Source organism: Lissotriton vulgaris, chromosome 1_1 (genome assembly GCF_964263255.1).
Source record: "Lissotriton vulgaris chromosome 1_1, aLisVul1.2, whole genome shotgun sequence".
NCBI classification, from domain to species: Eukaryota; Metazoa; Chordata; class Amphibia; order Caudata; family Salamandridae; genus Lissotriton; species Lissotriton vulgaris.
In genome coordinates, this window is record NC_141685.1 from 2054538940 (window position 1) to 2054560854 (window position 21915).

At 46.9% G+C, this 21915-nt stretch overlaps 1 protein-coding gene across 1 annotated transcript in view; it reads right to left on the reverse strand.

The window, feature by feature from the left end:
* Positions 1 to 21915, reverse strand: part of LOC147751601 (solute carrier organic anion transporter family member 1C1-like) — a 569256-nt gene that overhangs the window by 224825 nt on the left and 322516 nt on the right. Inside the window, exon 8 of the mRNA XM_086920557.1 lies at positions 6432 to 6668. Coding sequence (XP_086776683.1) covers positions 6432 to 6668 — 237 coding nt within the window. The remainder of the gene's footprint in view (positions 1 to 6431; positions 6669 to 21915) is intronic.

Consider the following 21915-nt stretch of genomic DNA (forward strand, 5'->3'; position numbering starts at 1 on the left):
GTATATCGGCTAGCAAGGTCCGTTCAGGGACAAGGTGCAACTGGTCACTCAAGTAAAATAATCTCTTGCAGTTTTTGATGTCCCCTATTGCCACACAGGAGATGAGCCAACTGACTCGGTGAGCACATTATTCCCGCTAACCAGTGGTAAAGCCTGTGTCCTCTCCCTTTCAAACATGATGAAATTGGCATACCCCTCACTGGCACATTCAATACACATTTAAGACCCAAATATATGAGATACCATGCACCCAGGGCCTTTAAATTAAATGGTACTGACGGCCCTGCAGCACTCATTATGTCACCCAAGTGGAGCTGTAAAACATGCCTACAGGTCTGCTATTAAAGCCTGAGTGAGCGGTAATACACTGTCACTTTGAACTGGCAAAATACATTTTTTATAAGACCCAACCTCTTAAATACACATAAAACACCCCTGAGGTAGGTCCTGAAAGCCCATAGGACAGGGTAAATTGCATTTAAAAAGTAGAAGATTCATATTTAACTGACCAAAGTCCTCATCATGCGCTCCAACCCATCTACCTGGCACGACTCCTGGTGGTCTGCAGCACTTGGAACCTCCCCCACACCCACAGACCACACACGGAACCTCAGCAACATCCTGGAATGCTCGCTCACCAAGGACCATCAAATAAAAACTATTTCATCATCCTGCTTCCACACTCTGCACCTGCTTGGAAAGATTTTCAAATGGATCCTCAGTCCAGAAAGACAGTCACCCACACACTCATCAGCAGCAGAATCTAATTTGGCAATGCTCTCTATGCTGGCATCACCCAGAAACTCATCAAGAAACTGCAGAACATCCAGAAGACCTCCACCAGACTCATCCTTAACATCCACCACCTGCCAACCACCTCAATCTACTAAGAATGAAGAGATATGCTTACAATAGAAAGATCAGACGATCTAAAGCAGACTACTTCAGTCATCTACTAGACCATACCAAGAAACGCCCCAAAAATCTTTTCAAGCTAATCAAATCCCAATTTAGGGATTCACCTCATCCCTCCCATATCGAAATAGGCTCCCTACCTAGCTGTGAAGCGTTCGCCTCATTCTTCACTCTCAAGACTGCAAATATAAAGAAGGACCTACTTAACGATTTAATCATACATACTGACTCACATATGGACTCTTCATCATCCCTACAGGAGTCCCACACCGGAGCTCACCAAAGTTAAACCTTACATAGAATGCATCTTGGTCCTCCGTCAACACTTACCATGATAAAGATATTCTCAAATTACGCATGGCTGTGAATCCCGCCAATCACTTCACTGACCCTCTTCCTGCTAACTGCTTAAAAGACTTCATCCTATTGCTACTGCCTCTTTGGACTAAGATTATAAATACTTCTCTCCTTCAAGGATCCATCCCAGAAATCCTCGAAACCGGCCAGATATGCCCCATCCTAAAGAAACCAACAAATGACCCTGCAGAATTAAATAATTACTGCCTAATATCCAACATCCCCACCCTGGCCAAACTCCTAGAAGAATGTGTACACCTCCAGCTTGGAAAACATATTGACCACTTCAATCTGCTCAACCATTTCCAGTCCGGCTTCTGTGCAGGAAACAGTACCGAATCAGCCATGACCCACATAATTGACGATGCTCCACAGATCCTAGACCAAAACGAAGCCTGCCTACTGATCTTGCTCAACTACTCTTTTGCCTTCCACGCGTCAAACACGACAACCTACTTGACCTTCTGAAACACAGAATGGGATTGTCCGGATCCGTTCTAAATTGGTTCACCTTGTTTCTACAAAACAGATCGCAACAATTCAAGGTCAATCAGACACTTTTTAATTTATTCATGGAACCACTCACCGAAGTACTCAACTCCTCTAACGTACAGTATCAAATGTACGCAGACGATACACAACTATACCTAAAGATCCATTCTCTGGAAGACATCAGATCTCTCAACACAACTCTAGAAAAAACTCAAACCTGGCTGGGCGAAAACCATCTAAAACTGAACACCCTCGAAACAGAATTCCTCCTAATCTCTCCTCCTTGCCAAGTAAGCATAATGCAAGATTGGGTCAAACACCTAACCAGCACTCAACTGCAAACCTATTATTGTTGATTCAGCTAAATCTTTGGGAATGACTCTTAAATATGCAGAAACACTTCGGCACCCCAGCAAAAGGAGCAAACTTTCAGATGAACACATTGAAAAAACGAAAGGCTTTCCTGCGTGAAAAGGACTTCAAATTGACAGTACAGGCTCTAGTCGCCCCAAGAGTGGAACATGGGAGTGTCTCTCTCTGTGGCCTTCCCAGACCCTTAACTGCCCCGCCAAGAGCTAACATCAACGCAGCACCTAGACTTATTTCTGGCTCCAAAAGGAACTCCCACATATCCCCGGACCTAAGATCCCTTAATTGGCTACCTTTCTAAGCCAGAATTCTAGTAAAAATCGCATGCATGACCCATAAAGCCATTCATCATAACACTCCCAGATATCTGGCACAGAAATTGGTGCCGTCTTGTGGTAACAGAGCGTCCAGAAGTGCCAGTAACCTTTTACAGAAACCACAAAGATTCATCAAAAAGAAAACATACAACCGAACCTTCTCGGGTATGGCTCCCATGATCTGGAACGCTCTGCCCTCTGAAACTAGACTGAATCCCTCTACTGCATCTCTCAAAAAAGAAGTGAAAGCTCTTCTCATGGCTTAATTCACCTGAGCTAGGGTTATTGCGTTTAAGTGACTCCTGATTTGTATAGAACTTTATGGTTTTTACTTGATGGCCATGTGTCCTCGATACTTACCTTGCATGGGTTATAGTGATTATTGCGTTTACGTGACTCCTGATTTGTATAGAAATTTATGGGTTTTCCTTGATGCCCATCTTTCCTCGATGCTTACCTTGCATGGGTAATTGTGATTACGTGATTCTTGATTTGTATGGAACTTTATGTTTTTTACTCTATGCCTATGTTTCCTCGATATTTCCCTTGTAAAGCGCTCTGATACCCACAAGGGCCTTGTTCGCGGTATATAAAACCCTCAAAATAAAAAATACATTTAAAAATCCTCCACTGCAGCCACATCACCAGCCAACACAGAGGCCTCCTCTGACTATCAGTCAACAAAAAAATCAACTCCCAGCTCTTCACACACATCTACAAGGCCCTACATGATGGGGACCTGCATATCTCAAACACTGCATCGCATTCCACGTACCCACCAGAGATCTCACTTCTGCCCAACCGTCCCACAAATCCACAAGCCCAAAGACGGAGGAATATCCTTCTCCTGTCTTGCAGGGAAAACCTGGAACGCTCTGTCTCTCCACTTCTGGCAATCACCGTCACTGCCGAAAATTCATGATGCACCTCAAGACCTGGCTCTACGACTGACCCATAGCGCCTTCAGTAGACCAGCAGCCCCCCAGCACCTTGAGACCCCTAAGAGGGAGTAGTTGCGTTCTACAAGCCACTGATTGATTGGAACGGTTTGCATGTTCTGGCAATTGAACCCTCTGTATCACCTTCGACTAAAACTACTTATAATGCTTTATTTTACTTTGGTAGCAGCTAGAAAAATGATTCAAGAAGTTTTTGTTATTGAAATTTAAAATCTAACTTGATGGTGAAGTCAGACTTTGTATGACTATTTTGAAAATTACACTTTTAGAAAGTTGGTAATTTCGTGCCTAATCCCAATGTGCCTTTCTGCCAGTGTCACCTGGCTGGGGAACGGCTCCCTTGTGGCGAGATAAAGATTGCTCACAGACAGTGGATAGGAGGCTTAGGTGTGGGAAGGTTGTTTTTATTCCTTCAGTAGGGTGGGCTATGGAGTTGTGCCCAGGCCCTCCATGAGCTTCCCATGGTCCCTACCCTGTCACTGGCTGATGTAGCTCACACCTAGGCCTGCCTCTCTTTGTCTTACAAGTTAGCCTGGCTCCAAACTCAGTGGAAGGGAGAGCTGCCCCAAAACTGGTTTGGAGTGAGCCCAAGGGAGGGTTTGCCCATTATCTTAGCCACACCTCTGGGTAGGCAGATGGAAATCTCAACAGGGGAAGAAGGCGTCTGCCATGTTGGTTTTAGGAGGAGAATTACACTGTGGGATAGCTTACGGTAAAGCACACATGTAGTGTTGAAAAAGCAGGTAGGTTCAACCCTGTAAACATTTACCCTATTGGTTAGTGGCCAGGAGTTTAACCCCCCCCCCCCACACACAGACTGGCACTGGGCATAGAAGTAGCACCCCCAGTACCTCTCTCAAAACACAGATGGACATGTGATTAATCAGAAGAATCTGAAGGAAGACTAGACCTGCTAGCCTTGAAACAACAATCTCATAAATTACTCCAACTGTGAGTTGGCGGACCTCCTTTTTGAGCTGAATGGACACAACAAGCTTCCAGAGGCCTTTCCTGCAACTGTTCAGCTGACCAGTTCCATAGTGACCTTCTCTGGACCCTATTGCTGGACTCTGCAAGATGAGAAACGTGACCCCAAATGCTGTCCTTAAGATCTTGGACAACTGGCTGGTGTTAAATTATTTCTGAGAACTGATGGTGTACTGGAACAAACCTACTCAGCCAATTTGACAAATGTGCATTGCTACTGAACCAAAGTTCAGGTTGTTCCCCCTCTGTTCTTCTTCACAGCAGCAATTCCTTATCCAGCGTGAAGTAGAAGAAGGAGTCCGGCCTTGTGGAGCCCTCTTTGGCTATAGCTTGCAACCTTGCCCTGCTCCAAAAAAGTGACTACGTTTGAAGGTTGAAATCTTTACTGGCCAAAGGCGTGAATAATACCCGGCCAATGAGTGACCTTCCCTGGGCATGAAATTCAAGTTTCTCCTGCCAAAATTCAGTGGCCTCACTGAGACCTTGCCCAGTGACTCTTCAATGACGTGGATGTTTAACGTTTGAGTTGTCTGCAGTTCCAAATCACATTACGAAATAAAAATTATTTTAACCCCCTTCATATTCATTTGCAATCACATTTCACCTCAGAAGAGAGGGCTAGGATAATCTTCACCACACTCATAGTAACACCCCAAGAAGGACAGGAGCATGTTGCTACTAACTACTACAGAAGTGTTCCCATCAGTGCCCCACTTGCAGAAACTCTATGTCACCCTGATCTTGTTGATAATATCAACAATTTCAACTCTTGGGCCCGAGGACTTTAGGTACCCCAACTTCTTGGAGCACTCCTACCATCCTCCAGTGTTCTGGATACCCTGCATTAAAAGGACTTTGGGTTCATAGAAAAACTGCTTTTTACTTATATCCACACATTGGTTACACTTCAGAAGGGTCAACCCACTTTTCTAATTGCCCCTGATAAGGGACTTCCTAAGACATACTCAACATTAGCAATTAACGGAGATACCCTATACTTTAACAGTTATCAACTGTTGTAATATCTGTGCAACAACATAACTCACTATATGTTAAATTACATTTAGGGCACATATGCAATTATATCTCTGGGCATCAGAGAGAACTGCATCAACATTTCTAACTGAGCTTCCTTGAGGATCTAGCACCCACCCCTTTCAGATTCCTGCAAATGCATCGAAGGCATTTGAACATTCCACCACAGGTTATGTTCCATGTCCAATCTTTATTGGTAACTGTGAGCCTGCCTCTGTATATCTTGACTATTAAATGTGCAGCACCACCTGCATCCTTTTTGTAGTGGTGCATGATACATGTTAATGGTTATGGTAAAGCTGGTGCCCTACCATACGTTTTCAGAGGAAAGCAAAATGCTTTATCGAGACTTTGCTGTTTTGAATTATTTTGGGCGACTTTGCACCAGTGCAATGTCACGATAAATCTGCCCCAAAAGTGTTCAATATTTGCTTAACTACTATCTCACTTTAAATGATAAGTCTTTCTTCAAATTAACAATTGCTCTTAATTTATTCATACTTAAGTCATCTTTCTCACAGTTGGTGCCTGCAAAAAATGGGGACACTCTAGTACTTATAAGCTTTGCTTTCCTGTTCTATGACGACGAAGCTGCACTAGCACCCCTCAGAGCCAGCTCTCTGATCCGCCTCCAAGCTGATGGAAGAGTTCATAGATAGTTGGATCTCATGTTAGGCCTTGTGGGATCTCAGACACAGCTCTTATTAAGGCGATTGCCTTTCTGTCTCATAGTCTAACAGGCAAATTTACTACAGGTCAAAGGTTATCAGCCTCACAAATAGTTCAAGATATAGGATCTTTGGAATAACTCGTCGAGCTTCAGTTCTCAGATATTTAGGTTAAATATGCTTAAATCAGGTATTTGAATTACTTTGATGTGATAATCAGATATGACGTTTTCTAGTCTGAAACTCAGAAATTTCAGAATCGGGAGTCAATAAAATTGCGTACATGAATTTAAAATGAAAGCTGTTTTTAAAATCTTCATTTGCAAACTTGCCTTTTACATTTATTGCCTCTTGAGGATTCTCTTGTTGGGGTATTTTGCTTCCTTCTTCTTTAGATGCAGCAGGTTCCTGTGTGCTTTTAGTCCTTGATTTATCTCCTTGTTTTATCAAAGTCCTGGGAAGGAACAAGAATGGAATCGCGGCAAGTAAGCTGACGGCCGCGCACAGCAGAAAGCCAATCCACCAAGCGCCAACCCAGCGAGAATCTTGTGGAGTTATTGCCACGCTTTCTGGAACAAAAGGAATAAAAATACAGTTCATGTTGGAGCAAAACTATCGTGGAATGATGAGTCAGTGCTGTTCTTATTAAGTGGTATCAAGGTATATAATTATGTGATCAAAAAAAGGAAATCCCTGTTCCACCTAGAGCAGGGGTCTCCAAACCGGTCCTGGAGGGCCGGATCCGTGCCAGATTTTTAAAATTACTACATGTATCTCAATGGGGATATCCAAAAAATCTGGCATGGATCCGGCCCTCCAGGACCGGTTTGGGGAACCCTGACCTAGAGCAAAGCGCGTTGGCTTGGTGGGATTGGCCAGGCAGTGTGGAATTTTAGTTTGCAATCTAAACATCATCTGCGCCAGCTTGTCATCCACATACGACATACACAGCAGCCATTTTAGGTATCATGGTTTCCCTGTCCACGATCGATCGCCAGCGCGCCCCTCTGACCCAGCAAGCATCCTCCGCGCACCCTGGCTCCCCTCCCTCCTCCTCATGAGCATAACCCTTCTGCATGACCCTGTCCTTGGGAGTCACACCAGCGCCTGACCAGCACCTCCTCTCCTCCTATGAATGCCCCTCTGTTGATAAACCTTCCCTCAGCCCGATTGTCCACGCGGCATGAATACCACTCCTTTGATGACCCCTTCCCCCGTGTCCAGCTGTCCACACAGGTCTGAGGCCATCGCCTAAGCCGGCAGATATCATTTACTGCCCCTTATTGCACGAGGCCGCTCTCCTTCAAAGGACCCTCTATTGATCCAGGCCTCCCCACCCCCTGTGATTTGATCAGGCGCACACATCCTAAGACTCGACGGAACACTCAGCTGCGTGATGACCCCCTCCTCTTATCAGCAGGTTGAGGACCTCTATTGTGGGGATACATGGGGGTGGGATTGACACGAGAATTACAGGGATGTCTTTTCCTTTATGCCACAATGTTCTGATTGTAATAAAGAAAGGTCACATGCCATAAACCAGTGTATAAGAGGCCAGGCCTCCGAGAGGCTGTTAGAGCACCTCGAGACGATACCTTGTTGTCTGATCTGATGTGTTCTGCTCCGTCGGAATAAACTTCTGTTTCCTGCCTTCTGGTCTCCGGCGCCTGCCTCATTGCTTGGTAAACTTGAATGGTACAAGGGCGGTTAGCGCCGGGCAAATCCTGAGAAAGGTCCTAGCCTTACCTTTTTCCACAATTGGCGTCCCAAAGCGTGGGGCCCATCAGCGACACGTGGATCCAGTGGGAGAGGTCCCGAGGACAGAGTGAACGACTGCAACGATCGGGAAGAGCTCGTGTCCGATAGACCCTCGTCTGACAGCCGATCATCCGACCTTCACTAGTTCTGAACAGACCTCTCTCGAGTGATCTACGGTCCTGACTGGGAACCATCAGGAGTGCCGCGAACATCACGAAGGAGAGAGGACGATCGGGCGCTGGATCCAGAGGACAGGAAACCGTCCATGCGGTCCGGGTAAGGTCGTGTAAACACGACGAATTGAGGAAAATTGTTTTTGTTTGGATAATACTAGTATTACGCTTTGTTGAAACCTCTGGAGATTCGCTGTCTGCAAACGGAGAAAAACAACAGGCTCTCTCTTTGCAAACAGTGAAGGATAGGTAACGCAGACTTTTGTCCCCGTTGTAATCCGTCGTGCCTATCTTCCTCCCCCACTGTTTCCCGAACTGTCGTTCGTGGATTATTGTCTGGAGATTCTTTTTCTGCAAACAGGGAAGAACAAGGTCTCTCTTTGCAGGGAGAGAAAGAGTAGGTAACGATAACTTTTCGTGCCCACTTATTCTCCCCACTGAATTGTTTTGATTGACCGATTATTCGGTATTGGTTCGTTTGAGGTATTCACCGCCGGCAAACAACGGAGAATAGAAATATTCTGCCTAGTCTTTGCCCGCCGTGATAAGATAGGTAGTGCAGACTTTTGTCCCCGTTGTAATCCGTCATGCCTATCTTCTCCCCACTGGTTGGTAGCCTGTTTAGCCCGGACCGCTTATTAGAGATGAACCATCCAGCTCCACTGGAGGGCACCCCTAATAAGGACATGTTCACTAAGTATGGACTAGTCGCTATAGCTTACACTAAACTATGGCATAAATATACGAAAAAGAACCCTGAAAGTCAGTGGCCACTGATAGGGTCCTTTAATGAAAATAAAATAAGAACATTAGAAATAGCGCTCCAGAAGAATAAGACCACGCCCACTATGCTCGACAGTATCGGCATGTGGCGCAAAGAAACGGAACAACGAAAGAAAAGAGAAGAAGCAAAAATAGGGAAAGAATTACGAAAGGCAGCCCACCTAGCCGCAAAGCAACTAGAAGAGGAAATAAAAGAAAGAAAAGAAGCTACACAAAACCAAGAATCAGGGTCAACAGGCCAATGCCCTGTTAGGACCCCCTCTGCACTCTACCCTGAATTGCCCTCCAAACAACGGACAAACGATGAGTTACTGCTAGGTCCCCCAATCATCTACATGCCCCCTCCATATGCTCCCAGCCAACAAAACCTGCAAACCCCGAGTGTGAGTGAAAGTGACCCTAGTGCTAGTGCACCGGCCCTCGCGGCCTCCGCACCAGCCACATTAACAACTTCGTCAGACGACCCCGAGGCTAGCAAACAATCATCAGCCAGGCTAAGTAGGTTAAGCAAAGATGAGCGGGATGGGATCGACAAAATAGCAAAGACATTGGTAGAACGAAGGGAGAGCGAAGAATACACAATGAGCATATATAATTCACATGCCGACAGCCACAGACGGCATTTTATCTTGCGATTCAGCTACCACACCCTGAACGCGTATGAAGATAGGTATCAGAGTAAGGGTCCCGCTAAACTAACAACACTGTATAGGAAGATTGATGTTGGAGATGGGACCGAACGTGAGGCGACGGAGCTCTTCATGCAAATGCTTGAGGTCTTCCGCCACCTCGCGGAACAGAAACCAGAAGCCAAGGTTACGGTCCCTGAAACAACCTCGGCAGAAGTAGCCAATACTATGATGCCTATCAGAGAAGCGGCTCCTTACTGGATCCCGCCACGGGGCCAGGGAACGAGCGATGATATTAATAATGAAAATGCAAAGGGGAGGGTTGTGTACAATTGGGTTTACCAACCATGGGAACGACAGGATATCCTAACCTTCAAACAAACCCTGCCCGATTTAAGAAAGAACCCGACGGCATTTTATACCGAATTAGGCACAGCCTTGGGTTCGACAATAATGACTTTAGCGGACATTGACTTGTTCTTTGGGTTATGCCTGCCAGCTGATGTGTGGAAGCAAATCCGGAAGGCTGACCACACGGATCTGTTTGGACATACCTGGGACCAACTCGGTAAACTAGATAGACAGCGAGAGCCGGGGAGTAAACCAGTGAAAGACATACTGGAACTCCCAGACAAACTGGTCCAGAAGTTAAAAACACTGGTCCCGGAAAGAAAAGTAGACTGGTCGATAGTCACGGCCTGTCGACAGAAACCCCAGGAAGATGTGTCAGAATACTTCTCCCGATTCGAGACAGTGTTCTCCGACTACAGTGGCCAAGACATGACCACCGCAACCGGACAGCACCTGTTTGTGCAAAATTATGTAAAGGGACTAACACAAGAAGTCTCCCAGAAACTGCAGACGAGTGAGAGTAGTTGGGGGGCCTCCAAACCCGCAGCTATCCTTCAGATGGCTCAGTATTACGAGCACCAAAAGAATGAGAATGATAGGGCGTCCGAGAAAAAGAAGAAAGATTTAAAGGAAAGGGTAATGATAGCCCAGATACAGGGTATAGCGGTAGGACGGGAACACCAAAGGGGGAACCGCCAATCAACCACCCCCAGAGATCTACCTCCTAAAGATCACACCCCAACATCCCACACTGGACGGAGAGACATTAGCAATGACCAATGCGCCTTCTGCAAAGGGTTCGGCCATTGGAAATCCCAGTGTCCGGTTTTGCTAGAAGTGAATAGAAATAGAGACTCCAGGGATGTGGCAGGTGGTCCGAGAAATAGAGTACAAGGACGAGGGAGCACCAACGACACCAGCAATGACAGATCAGGGAGACTGAACACATTTGACCGTCCCCGACAGAACCAATATCAGCTATCCGAAGGTGACAATGCCCCCGATTTTGCATAGGACTGCCAGGGGCAAGGGAGGGATCCAGTCGAGCTCTGTGTTGACCAGCAAGGTCCTTATGTCACCGCTAAGGTCCTGGGTACAGAGTCTCCATTCTTGGTAGACACTGGGGCTACACGTAGTGTGTTATCAAAACGACTGATTCCAAGGGCACCCTTGTCTGGCTCACACATAACGTCGATAGGTTTCGATGGAACGCCCTCCACTAACCCCCTGTCCGTACCTATTACCTTTGACCTAGAAAACAACACCACTGACGCGACATTTCTACTCTCCTCCAACTCCCCTGACGCCATTATGGGCATTGACTTACTGAAACATTTTCGAGCTACCATTAGGTGTTCCCCAGATGGAATACGAGTCATCCTGTACGACAACCCAGACATGCCCAGATCCCGCCCCCTACGACACATGTGCTCCATAACTGACGCTGACCTGTCCCTGCTTGACACCCTGCCTCCGTACCTGTGGGCCAAAAATGACTCTGATGTGGGGCGAATGATGATTGATCCTATTCACATAACTGTACGACAAGACGCTATGCTCCCGAAACTCCCGCAATATCGGATATCGCCAGAGGGTGAGAAGGCACTGGTAGCGATCATTCAGTCTCTGGTAGATGCAGGAGTGGTTGAAGAGGTGGTTAGCAACGTCTGCAACAGCCCAATCCTACCTATTGTTAAGAAGCAAGGTGAAGGAGATGAGAAAGCGTACCGCTTCATCATCGACTTACGAGAGATTAACAAAGTGGTTGTACCCCAATATCCTGTAGTCTCTGATATCACCACCATTCTGACCCTCATCCCGTCCACTGCCACCACCTTCTCTGTTATCGACCTTAAGAACGCGTTTTTCTCTATCCCCATTCATCCAGACAGCCGTTATCTCTTCGGCTTCACTTTAAAATCCCGCTCGTACCGATTTTGTAGAGCTCCCCAGGGGTACACTGAAAGTCCCAGCATTTACAGCCAGGCCCTCAAAAGACAGCTGGATGCCTTCCAGCTACCAGAGGGAGTGGTGTTGATCCAATATGTCGATGATATCCTTCTGGCGGCCGACACCACCCCGCTTGCAACGACAGCCACCGTCCAACTCCTACACTTTCTTGCAGAAAATGGCCATAAAGTCTCCAAAAGGAAGTTACAGTTCTGTCAGCCACAGGTGACTTACCTAGGCCATCTTCTGTCCAAAGAAGGGAGGAAACTTACCCCCGACCGAATCCAAACCATCCTAGACACCCCCATCCCAAAAACACAAAAGCAGGTCCGCTCTTTGGTTGGCCTAACCTCTTTTTGCAGACAGTGGTTGCCTAATTACAGCCTCATTGTGAAACCATTACTTGCCCTGCTGACCAAAGATGTCCCCTCCCCGCTTCCTTGGACCGCTGAGTGTCAAGCCTCCTTTAAGGAATTACGGGATGCACTCTGCTCAGCGCCTGTCCTAGGAACCCCGGATTACTCCAAACCCTTCTCCCTCTTCACCCACGAAAGGGAGGGATGCGCATTGTCTGTCCTAACTCAATCAATTGGTCCTAAGCAGCGCCCTTGTGCCTACTTCTCCGCCACTCTTGATCCTGTAGCCAGAGCTTTGCCTGCCTGCCTTCGAGCAGTAGCCGCCGCTGCTGTAAGCAGTTCTCCTCCCCAAACGATTAGCCGTGATAAAATGTCAGGCACACAAAAGGGTGACAGACTTGGTCGGACAAGGGAATGCATTGGCCGACTTCACTGCACGAACCACAGCTGAGAACAGGACGGTGACACGCATGTACATGACCAGGTCACAAGCAGAAACATGGAGTGACACAAGGATAATGATCAGAGACATACAGTCGGCCAGCACCCCTCACGAGCTGACTAAGTGGGCAAGGGTGGGTTTGAAGGATGAGGAGGGCTGCTGGCGAACGAAGGATGCAAGCAAATGGTTGCTGCCCGACTCATATCTGATTCCCATACTGACAATGGCTCACTCCCCCGCACACATAGGATCTGCACCCATGATCGAACTCATTTCCAAAGTCTGGCATAACGACAAAATCCCTGACTCAGCCAGACGCCTAGTTCAGCAGTGCCTTATCTGTCTGCAACACAACCCCGGGAAAGGAACTGTAGTACCCCGGGGAGGGTTTGGGACCCCCAATCACCCCTTCGAGGTCCTTCAGATGGACTACATCCAACTAGAGAGATGCCAAAGCCTGAAGTATGTACTAGTCATCGTGTGTGCCTTCAGCAAATGGGTAGAAGCCTATCCAACCCGTGACAACACTGCCATGACTACTGCCAAAGTACTACTGAAGGAATTCTTCCCTCGCTATGGCCTTTGTCGAATTTTATGGAGCGACAATGGCCCCCACTTCATAGCTGAGGTTATCCAATTAATCCTAAAGGGGTTGGGGGTGAAGCAACGATTTCATGCGGTCTTCCACCCCCAATCCGCCGGTCTAGTGGAACGCCATAATGCCACACTGAAGCTGAAACTGGCAAAAATAGTGGCCACCACTGGACTTAACTGGCCGGATGCCCTCCCACTGGCTTTGTTATCGATGCGCTCCACTCCCACCAAGCACCATTTGACCCCCTACGAGGTCGTGTTTGGGCGACCGATGAATCTCTGGACTGCTCCCAAACCGACCTCCATTCATGACGTCCCGGACGTCCTACTGTCTGATTATTTGTGCAAGTTAACTAAAACGTTGTCTGTCATTCATCAACAGATGCAGCAGGCCATCCCCGATGCTTCCAGGGGCCCCGGCCATGACATCCAACCGGGAGATTTCGTATTGATACGAAATTTCCAGCGAACCAAGAGTCTGGAACCTCGGTGGACGGGCCCCTGGCAAGTGCTGATCACCACCCGAACGGCACTCCGAGTGGAGGGGAAGAAGCACTGGCTGCACGCGCATCATTGCCGGAAGGTCTCTGCAAACCTGGCCACGACAGAAAACGTCAGCGCCCAAGAAGAGCTCCTGAGCAAAGACCGACCGATATTGGACTGTTATCCCGATGCTGAGGCACTCGAACTTGCAAAATTCTCTGATCCCACTGTGCCATCCAGAGAAGGGTATTTCCTGCGTCGAAAGGAGGGAGTTTCGGCTAAGTAGGCCACGGACTAAGTTAAATCTCAGAACGGTGACCTAAACACAATCAAGGGTTGCCGGGAGAGAAGCTAAACGAAGTCTGTGGTTCTGCCCACTACCGAACCCCTTGAAGGTGATGGAAGCACCAGATAAGAAGATGATGGAAGCGCCAAATATGAAGATGATGGAAGCAACAGGAAATACTCAGTATAGAAATCCAAAGACTGACAACTTGCACAAATCAAAGACAATTGCACTCTTCACTGTCTTCCTCTTCTGCCTCCTCCTCATGACCTCCTTCTGGATTCTGGAGGAAAGCACACCGGCTCATGAGGCATTGCTACCTACTGCACAGCCAACACCCCTGAAAGAGCATCACCTAATCTCTCTGTCGCCTCAGCTCCGAGAAAGGCGCAGGGAATTCTGGAACAATTCCTTCGTGCAACTGTTGCACCAACACAACCTTGCTGCGAATGCTACGAACTGTTGGATCTGCGGGTTGCTCCCGCATGCAACTGGACACTCCATCCCCTTCATCCCTTCACCCTTCTCAGTTCACGGCTCTTGCCTCGCCTGGTTGATCCTCATGCAAGAGAGCAACAAGGACAACGCCACCTCCAGCCGGACAGTGTCACACTTCTACTCTGGGTTCTGGCTGAACAAAACAGGAAAGACCCCTGCTGCCCTGTGTCCTGCGCTCGCAGGCGCCACCTTCATCAAAGACATTCCAGCCAAAGAACGAGTCGAAGTACAGGTGCTCCACAATCCAGCCAGAACCACCTTCACTCATCTGCAAAAACAAACTACCGCCACTCTAACTGTGGCCCTGTCTGTTATCAATGTCACAGGTCTCGTGTGTCTCGAAGGCCATGGAACGTAGCTGGTGGGTCACAGCGCCTGCCGAATCACCAGAACATTGGACTCAGCTGACCCCCCTTCCTTTGTCGCTTCTCCGAACATGTACTTTGTGTGTGGCACCAAAGCTTACACCTGGCTCCCGAAGGGTTGGAGGGGTATCTGTTACATTGCCTTCGTTCTTCCACCCACATATGTAGCCCCTGCCAACCATCACCGGCAGAGGCGTGCAGACGACCTTGGACAAGCCGACTCCACCGGAGCACAGTTCCTGGATGCAGCAAAGGGTCTTGTTCCTCTGTGGGGCCCAATGGCAAACAGCCGTGCTATCCGACACCTGACCCAGGCAGTAGAAACAACGATCAACATCACGGCTGGCATCCTCGCCAACAACACTGCGGAGCTTCAGGCGGTCCGCCTCGTGACCCTTCAAAATCGTCTTGTCCTAGACGTGGTCCTAGCCGACCGAGGAGGAGCATGCCGCATCATCGGATCCAGCTGCTGCACCTACGTGCCAGACAACTCGCCTTCAGTCTACAAAGCCATTGAACACCTCCACAGACTGTCCTCAGAGGTTCACCAAGAACAGGAAGGATGGTCGCTTGGGAGCTGGTTTTGGGACACTTTGAAGAATTGGGGTTGGAAGTTGTTTTCCTTCGTGCTGATACCTGTTGTGATATTATGTGGGTGTTGCTTAGGTATCCAATGTCTGCCACCTTTGTGCAGCCTTGTTTCTAACTGTATGTGCCCAAAGACTTTGGACTTCCGAAATGAGCACATGAGCCCCCTCTATGAAGTAGAAATACGTGGCCTTATGGGGATAAATCCAAACTGACAAGTTGGCGAGACATGTTAAAAGGGAGGACTGTGGAATTTTAGTTTGCAATCTAAACATCATCTGCGCCAGCTTGTCATCCACGTACGACATACACAGCAGCCATTTTAGGTATCATGGTTTCCCTGTCCACGATCGATCGCCAGCGCGCCCCTCTGACCCAGCAAGCATCCTCCGCGCACCCTGGCTCCCCTCCCTCCTCCTCATGAGCATAACCCTTCTGCATGACCCTGTCCTTGGGAGTCACACCAGCGCCTGACCAGCACCTCCTCTCCTCCTATGAATGCCCCTCTGTTGATAAACCTTCCCTCAGCCCGATTGTCCACGCGGCATGAATACCACTCCTTTGATGACCCCTTCCCCCGTGTCCAGCTGTCCACACAGGTCTGAGGCCATCGCCTAAGCCGGCAGATATCATTTACTGCCCCTTATTGCACGAGGCCGCTCTCCTTCGAAGGACCCTCTATTGATCCAGGCCTCCCCACCCCCTGTGATTTGATCAGGCGCACACATCCTAAGACTCGACGGAACACTCAGCTGCGTGATGACCCCCTCCTCTTATCAGCAGGTTGAGGACCTCTATTGTGGGGATACATGGGGGTGGGATTGACACGAGAATTACAGGGATGTCTTTTCCTTTATGCCACAATGTTCTGATTGTAATAAAGAAAGGTCACATGCCATAAACCAGTGTATAAGAGGCCAGGCCTCCGAGAGGCCGTTAGAGCACCTCGAGACGATACCTTGTTGTCTGATCTGATGTGTTCTGCTCCGTCGGAATAAACTTCTGTTTCCTGCCTTCTGGTCTCCGGCGCCTGCCTCATTGCTTGGTAAACTTGAATGGTACAAGGGCGGTTAGCGCCGGGCAAATCCTGAGAAAGGTCCTAGCCTTACCTTTTTCCACAGCAGCATGCTACTGAGACTGGTCGAATGTCTGTTTTATTGGTCCAAAGCCCTCCAACAGAAGAATTACGCAGCTCACGATACCTGCACAAATGCCCTTCTGCACCTAAAATGGAATTCTCAGTTCGTGGTGATTCCTGTATTCCTAAAGTGTTTCCATTTCCCGTTGGGCCAGAAAAAGGACCGGGGTAATGCGAAATGAATAAACTTCTCAAAAGAGACAAAAGATGTGGAAATCAGGTGCGCAAGCCTCTTTCCTAGCAGGAGAACTTCAACTTGATGCTGATGTATCTCATATACTAGGCACTGTAGCTGGTGGCAATGGTGTTTACCGGGTGCACAATTGCCACACGGGATTGTGCTGGTGGTATTACAAAGAGCCCCAGTATGGTAGAATGTAAAAGAGCTCTTAACGTGTTTTGCAATGCTGCCCGCTATAATGGTTTATTCTACTGCTTAATTTGAATTAATTTAGTTATTTGTACGTAGTACTCTGAGATGTTTTCAAACACAACCACAGTTCGTGGGAACAAATCTTTAAACTCTGGACAGGATTCAGATTAGGTGAGTGTAAACACTTACACAGGCTGCTGAAAAGAGATGGATTATTTAGGTGACATATACAATATTATATAACAGAATAACTTCCAGACACGTCCACCATGGTATGGTGTTACATTTTGAGCACTTCATGAAAGAACCTAATGCCAAAGAATAAAAGCCAATGTGCTTACATCTTGAAACTAAACCGCCAGCCTACTAGGATGACCAACTGGCATAGGTGCAAATTCAGGACGGTGAGTGTAAGAATTCAGGACAAAGGGTAAAAATTCAGGACAAAATTCAGGACAAAAGGTCAAAATTCTGGACAAAACTTAGGGACAAAAGGTAAGTTTTACAGACACGTCAGAGGTGGTTGCACAATAGTATATAAGTAAGTAAATAGACAACCATCTAAGTACAAGTCAAAATAAGTTTATATTAGGTTGAGACAATCGTGTACTTCACAGTTTTTCAGTATGGCCGCAGCTTGTTGCCTTAGACGATTCTAAATTTGCATCTTGCTCCCGCAGGTACATTAGTCACCAGACAATGGTGAACCACACCTGAATATAAGTGAGGCCGCTTTATTGTTGATTGAAAACTACTGGATATACAAGGAACTTTGCAGTGCCAGTCTCCAGTAACAAAACCGCTCCCCCCCCTTTCCAGCCTCCCAGGGAAACACCCGATGCCCAGTCCGGCCAGTCCTGCCTTGCTACGGCCCTTCAATGGTGCCCCTCATCTTCACTTAGACAGTCTGTCATGTGTATTTAATTTCTCTTATAGTATTACTCATCCCAATTATGTAGGGCAGGGTGTCGGAGTGCGTTACATCACACACATTATATTGAGACAATGACTCATATTAACGTGAAAGTGAATGTATAGGAAATGTTACTTAAAATAATGGGTGATACAAGGTGTAATCATTCTTTTATCTATTTTTCAGTCTTTCACCATTCATTCTGACCTTCTATCTATGTGCCCATTTATATCCAAACATATTCAACCATTTTCAAACCTATCCACCATATATCCTTCCATCCATCATTTCACTCATCCATCCCTCAATCCATCCTTTCAATCTTCCATCCATTATTCATCTACCCACCTTTTCATCCCACCCATCCGTACAGTCATCCATCCACTCTTCCACCCATCCTTCTATTCACTCATCCACCCAGCCATTTCCCCTTTCACCCATCCAGCCATTCATTCATTCACTTGCTCATCCATCCACCCAGTCACTTATCCTTCCACCCATTCACCCTTTCAGTCATTCATCCTCCCTTTCTCTCTCCATCCCCCTTTCACTTATCCATCCATCCATCATCCACCCATTCATCTACTTCCATTCATTAATTCCATCCATTGATCCTATTACTCACCCATCCTTTCACGCATCCATCCATCCGTTCTCTCATACATCCACCCTTTCACTTCTTCACTCATCTATTCATCCTTTTGTCCATCTACCCCATTCACTCATCCATCCACCCATTCACCCATTCACCCTTTCACTTATCAATTCCATCCATCTTTTCACTCATCTATCCACCCATTCACTCGCCCATCATCTAAGCTTTCAGTCATCCATCCATCCTTTCATACACCCATCCCCCATTTTACCCATCCATCTACCCTTCCACCCATACATCCATCTATTTACCTTTTCTCTCATCCATATTTCCACTCATCCATGCATCCTTTCCTTCATTATCTATCCATTCACCCTTTCATTCATCCATTCATCCTTTCACTAATCCATCCAGCCATTCACACATTCCTTCACTTATTTACTCACCCACCTTTTCACTTTATGAGCTGAACCGTTGTCTGCAGAGTTTTCAGACAGAAGAGAGCCATCAAGAACTTCACCCCCGCTGTAGTTGCTAAATCAAGGGGTGGGGGAAAGTTCACTATGCCCCTGCACATATGCAGACTGAAAACGTAGAAGTCATGAGTCATGCATGATGCACAGTGCCAGGATGTGAGGTGACTGTGACATTGTGTTGTTTCCAGGGCTTTAAGTGGTGTAAAAAAACTGGGGGGTCTCTTCAAAGGAGGTGTTCAATGTAATTAAGGGCATAGTTTAAAACACCTAGGCTAAAAATCAGCGCTAGCATAGTGTTCCGCCCGACTGGTATTATGTTGTTTATGGGAACAAAATGGGTTGCTAAACCGTTCCTGAGTGAAGAAATTATATGTATATGTATATGTATGTAGACTATGTTGTTGAAATTCAACCGGAATATATCCATTACAAGATGGCGGCCGCCATATTCTGACGCATCACCTGACCTCCACGAAGGGGCGGGCCGAACGCCGTTTCCAAGGGCGCTTACGGCCCGCCGCCGAGCTCCTTTATCTATCCGAGCTCGGCGGCGATGGGTAGGTCGCACTACTAGAACACGGGAAGCTCGAGGTAAGGAGGTTTAGAGTCACATACTGGGGGAATCTACCATCACTCCAGCTATGTGTTTACCGATCACGGCGCCACAATACTAGTGGGCTCTGCTCCATCCGCTCTGTACCCTCATTTGCCTCCCTTTGATTTTAACACTCGCTTGGCGCTACAATACCAGTGGGCAGCGACCCCGGCGCGCTAATACCAGTGGGCTGTGATTCAATTGCTATGTGCTGCCCTCTGATGAAAATACACGCTGGGCGCTACAACACCAGTAGGCTGTGTCACACATGCTCCTTACCAGCTTACAACACCATTGGGCTGGGAGTGATTTGCACTTTGCTGTCCTTTGACGATAATATAGGCTGGGCGCTACAATACCAGTGGGCTGTGATTCACCTGCTCTGTACTTCCCCTGCATTATAATACATGCCTCTTCCTTCTGCAGCCACATCTGAAGGCTCTCCCCTGCTGTTCATAAACCGCCGAACACTCATGTAGTATTTAATTCTTTACCCCAAGGTGAGACAGATGTGTGCCTGCCATGTCACTTTCCATATCGAGTGAGCACTTTTAACAATAGATGTGCACCAAGAAAGAAGTTAACTGAGTTTCTCATGAATATGCTGCTGTATTTTTATTACCCCTATTCTTTCTTACTTCAATGGTTTTATAAAATTGTTTTTAACGCAGAGCACCTTTCGAGCACACATGGTTGGTGCGTTGTGTTTACTGCACGCGGCTAATATGCAGCCGTGGTTCACTGAAGCTGGTTGTTACCTCACCATCACTAGCATGACACACTATGTGTATTTTTGGCTTGACCAATTGTGTGTTTTGAAATTTAACTCATTGTTATTAACCCTGTACTATTATTCTTATTTCCTAATTTAGGCATAGGATAACACTACAGAGGTAACCAAGACACATAACACTTGAATTTTCGCACATGACACTAGCATGCTGTTGAAAAAATGCAATTTTTAGAATCTCCACACCTGATAGGTCCTGATGAATCGCGGGGTATTTCCTGATGCGAAAAACATGTTGACCAATCTTTTCTCCAATCTCATCTAGGGACACTGTACTTAACATAGTGACACCCAGTGAGTTGGATTCACGTTTTTAACCGTAGCGGGAGACCCCCAGAATAAAGGAGTGTCTTTGGTACTCCCTACTACATTTTAATAACTCTTCAGGCTATCTGCCCTATTTCCGACATACCCGCACTTCACCATAAGGCAGTTGGATTCAAAAGATCTCCGCTAAAGAGCCCCTCTTTGAGGTGAGCCCGTCGGGGATTGCACCGCCTCCCCGACGAGGAGCAACTCCTATGATGAAGCATGACACCCATTCGGGTGTGTGAGGCAAATATATCCAACAAAATGGATGCCCAAGGGTGTCATATTTACACCCCCGGTCACGCCAAATACATATAATTTCTTCACTCAGGAACGGTTCAGCAACCCATTTTGTTCCCAGGTACTTACTGTGGGCACGAGCTGATACTGGACCTTCCACTTTTCTAAGTGGTAATAAGTGCCCCGTTGATCTATTGATCACCCTCCCCTCCTTTGAATACTACATTATGTTGTTTATGTCATTGCATCCAGTTATATATATATAATACATCATGTATCATTACACCTACAAAAACCAGGACTATTGGCTTTGTCAATGGTTGTTAGTTGCTTAAAATACAAAAGCAGAAACCATGGCTTTGTTGAATATAATATTGAAAATACGTCAGTTAAAAATGATGTGACAGTGAAAGAACGATAACCCGTTCTTTTTAACTTATTTTACAGGCTTCTTTATATAAACTGTTTTCTAAGGTTTCTAAATTTGCAGCATTAGCGTTTTACCTTTTATTTTAAAGAATGCCCTGCTGTACCCTGGGGAAGGAGGAGCCCGCCACATGCTTTACCACCCCAGACTGACCCATTGTCAATCTGTATGTGGCAATTACCCGGCATACAGAATGACAATGGGCGGGTGGGGCTGCTCTTGTGCTCGAGGAGGTGTGCGAGGTGCCAGCATTAAGGGGCTGAGGCTTCTCAAAGGGAGCAGTGCTGCTCCCTGTGATGGTCAAATTTACGGACAAAAGGCGTCTGTAAAAGGGATCCTCACGGACAACGGACATGAGGTCCCAATTACGGACTGTCCGTGAAATTTACGGACAGTTGGTCACCCTATAGCCTACCAACTTTGGAACCTTTTTACCTGGTTTGTCATCCTGGCTTCAGCAGTTGACTAACAAATTGTGGGATGCTGGGCAAATCACTTTTTTCCTATGCCCAAAATCCTAATTATGTAAGAAAGCATTTGTGAAGTCATTAAGCAATGTAAAAGTTTAAATTCCGAATTGATGTACAACAACTTGCATTGTCTCCCAGAGACCTCCATTACAGTTTAGCTTGAATATTCCAGCGGTAACAACCACTACGATGTTCTGCATTGATTATGGAAATGTACCTCATATGCTACTGACA